Source organism: Primulina tabacum, chromosome 5 (genome assembly GCF_025594145.1).
Source record: "Primulina tabacum isolate GXHZ01 chromosome 5, ASM2559414v2, whole genome shotgun sequence".
NCBI lineage: Eukaryota > Viridiplantae > Streptophyta > Magnoliopsida > Lamiales > Gesneriaceae > Primulina > Primulina tabacum.
In genome coordinates this window covers 38,974,574-38,977,139 of record NC_134554.1, presented here as the reverse complement: position 1 = coordinate 38,977,139, position 2,566 = coordinate 38,974,574, and the positions used below count along the sequence as shown (strand labels likewise).

General features: G+C 30.9%; 1 protein-coding gene across 1 annotated transcript; it reads right to left on the bottom strand.

Moving 5' to 3' along the window:
- Positions 1-498: 498 nt before the first annotated feature.
- On the bottom strand, positions 499-1,817 carry LOC142547619 (uncharacterized). The gene is made up of 3 exons (XM_075655993.1): positions 1,694-1,817; positions 1,325-1,428; positions 499-752 (listed from the first exon to the last, which is right to left on the bottom strand). Exons 1-3 carry the CDS (start codon positions 1,697-1,699, stop codon positions 659-661), a joined length of 204 nt encoding a protein of 67 aa, XP_075512108.1. The 5' UTR covers positions 1,700-1,817; the 3' UTR covers positions 499-658.
- Positions 1,818-2,566: the final 749 nt, after the last annotated feature.

The window sequence follows — 2,566 nt, the reverse complement described above, 5'->3', positions numbered from 1 at the left end:
ATCTATGCAGCCTATGAGATATGGAAGTGCAAAATTGGCATTTGTAGAAACTAAGGATGATTATGCCATCAAAGTTCTAACAATCGACGAGCTCCTCAAGCACTCACGACTCATAAAAAATATGCCATATCAAAACTTCAAAACAAACATTATGGTAATCTCGATTGATTGAACATGGCAAGAAGCTTTTTCTATCAAAACAGCTCAGACAATTATCTAATATTTTTCTATCAAAAAATATTAAACAAGCATTCCAGATCGTATCCCCTAAAATAGTAGATGTTCTCGAATATAATGTACAAAAATTGCGAGCCAACATCTTTAAAATAGTAGTACATATGCTTTTCTGGCTTCTGCAGACAAGTTAACAACACATATGGTCAAAATTTAAAAATCACGCTCCAGATGCAGATATTAAACTCCTTTTCACTTACTTCAAACAAAAGATCAAAATCATCTTAGAAACCAAAACGAAAAAAAAGTGAATTCAACGAGATATGAAAGAAACAATGTTTCCCAACAATCCATTATCTTTCATATATCAACTGTAGAAATTCAGCTCTGAAAATCTTATTGAGAAAGGAGAACAAAGAAGTATACAACAGTTTGTCAAACATTAAATATGAAATCAGGAAAGCCATCAATAGAGGATGCTTCCCTATTTCTTGTTGCTTTTATCTCCAGCATCACCACTTCCTGATGCGGCCTGACCCGCCTTTTTTGCTGCTTTTTCTTGAAGCGCCTTCGCGTCCCTATGTAAACATGCACAGATACACACATGATATGAAAAAATAATAATAATCCATTAAAATTAATGTGAAATATAAACTCTATTAAATGATTAAAATTAACAACAAAAAATACATAGATGAATCATGGAACGAAAATAGAGACAAACTCGTGATTATAAACAGGGATGTCGGCTTAGTGTATTCTTGGAGGCTATACTTTACATACAAAATTCAGATTATTTATACTTAATTACCAAAGACTATAAGACACACAAACTGGAGAGTATTTATCTACATTAAGATTTCCATATCCATGATTACAGACCTAATTCCAAACATAAAAAGAATCAACTTACATAAAAAAAGACATGACAACACACGAAAAAACTTGTATATAATATTAATATATTTGAATTCAAAGAAGCAGAAATCTTAAGCCAATTGACGCTCAAGCAGTCAAGCATAATGGACAAAAAAAATCAAAATTGACCGAATCAAGCCATAAATGGAAACTCAGATCTTAATCAAAACATCTAAACTTCTAAGATAAAAATCGAATCTTGAAAACTTTTTAAAATAATAAAAAAAAATACCTTTCGCGGCGTTGTTCAGGGGTCAACCCATCATCTTTCTGCTTGCCTTTACCAGTAGTCCGAGCTTGAGCCCTTTCTCTATCACGATCTCTTTGGTTCCCACGTGAAACCCAGTTAAGAAAATATTCAAAAAATAAATAAAACTAACAAAAGCCGCAACTTCGATCAAGATTAAATGTATCCCAGATGAAAAATTACTCAAAAAATTGAAAATAAAACACAGGTTCAACACAAATGTCTTTTAATCAAATCTATCATCATTGAAGCAAGAAAATCAGCAGATCTAAATCATACAAACCGAAAAAAATCGGAAAAATAAGAAAAACATTGAATTCTTGAAGGAAGGGAGAAAAATCGTGGAAGGATATGAGTCATGGCTAATACGCGAAAAGAAGAAAAGTCCGCTTGGGGAGAGTAGACAACAGCACCACGCTTGAGGCCAAGAATCGATGCTCGAAAGATTTATTTATTTATATTATATATATATATGTTTTCTTATTTATATTTATATATATATTTGGGTTGGGTTGACTTTTGGTTAGGCAGATTAGTAGTAGGAAGTAGGAACGTACCAACAAATTGGTAGGAATAAATGGTTTAAAAAAGTCTTCAAAATATAATTTTAAATTAAGTTAACTTATAAAATAGTTATTGGTAATTACTTTAGATGACACAAAAATATTTATTTTCATAATTGTCCTTCTTACCCTACTAAATACCTCATTCAAGTTACTTCATATTTTACATAGAAAAACACAAAAATTCTTGTAAGACTGTCTCACGGATCAATTCCGTGGGTCGAATTTCTTATTTGGGTAAAAAGTAGTACTTTTTATGCTAAGAATATTATTTTTTATTGTGAATATCGGTAAGGTTAACCCGTCTCACAGATAAAGATTCGTGAGACAGTCTCACAAGAGACTTACTCTAGAAAAAATATCTAAACAAAAATTCCCTTTTAAATCGAGCAATTCTTCTAAATTGAAAATAATTTCGTATTAATTGTTTAATATTATTTGATCAAATTTAAAATAATAATAACACATGCAACGCATGTGCATCTTTTACTAGTGTGTGTGTATTAATATATAATCTATTTAATGCCATCAAGATGATAGAGTTGAAAATTTTTTATGAGTGTTTTTAAATACACGAACATCTATATCTATTACTGTGTAAGTCTGATTCGAACATGCAATCTTCATGTCATGAACCTGATGAGTTGACCAATATTGAGACGAT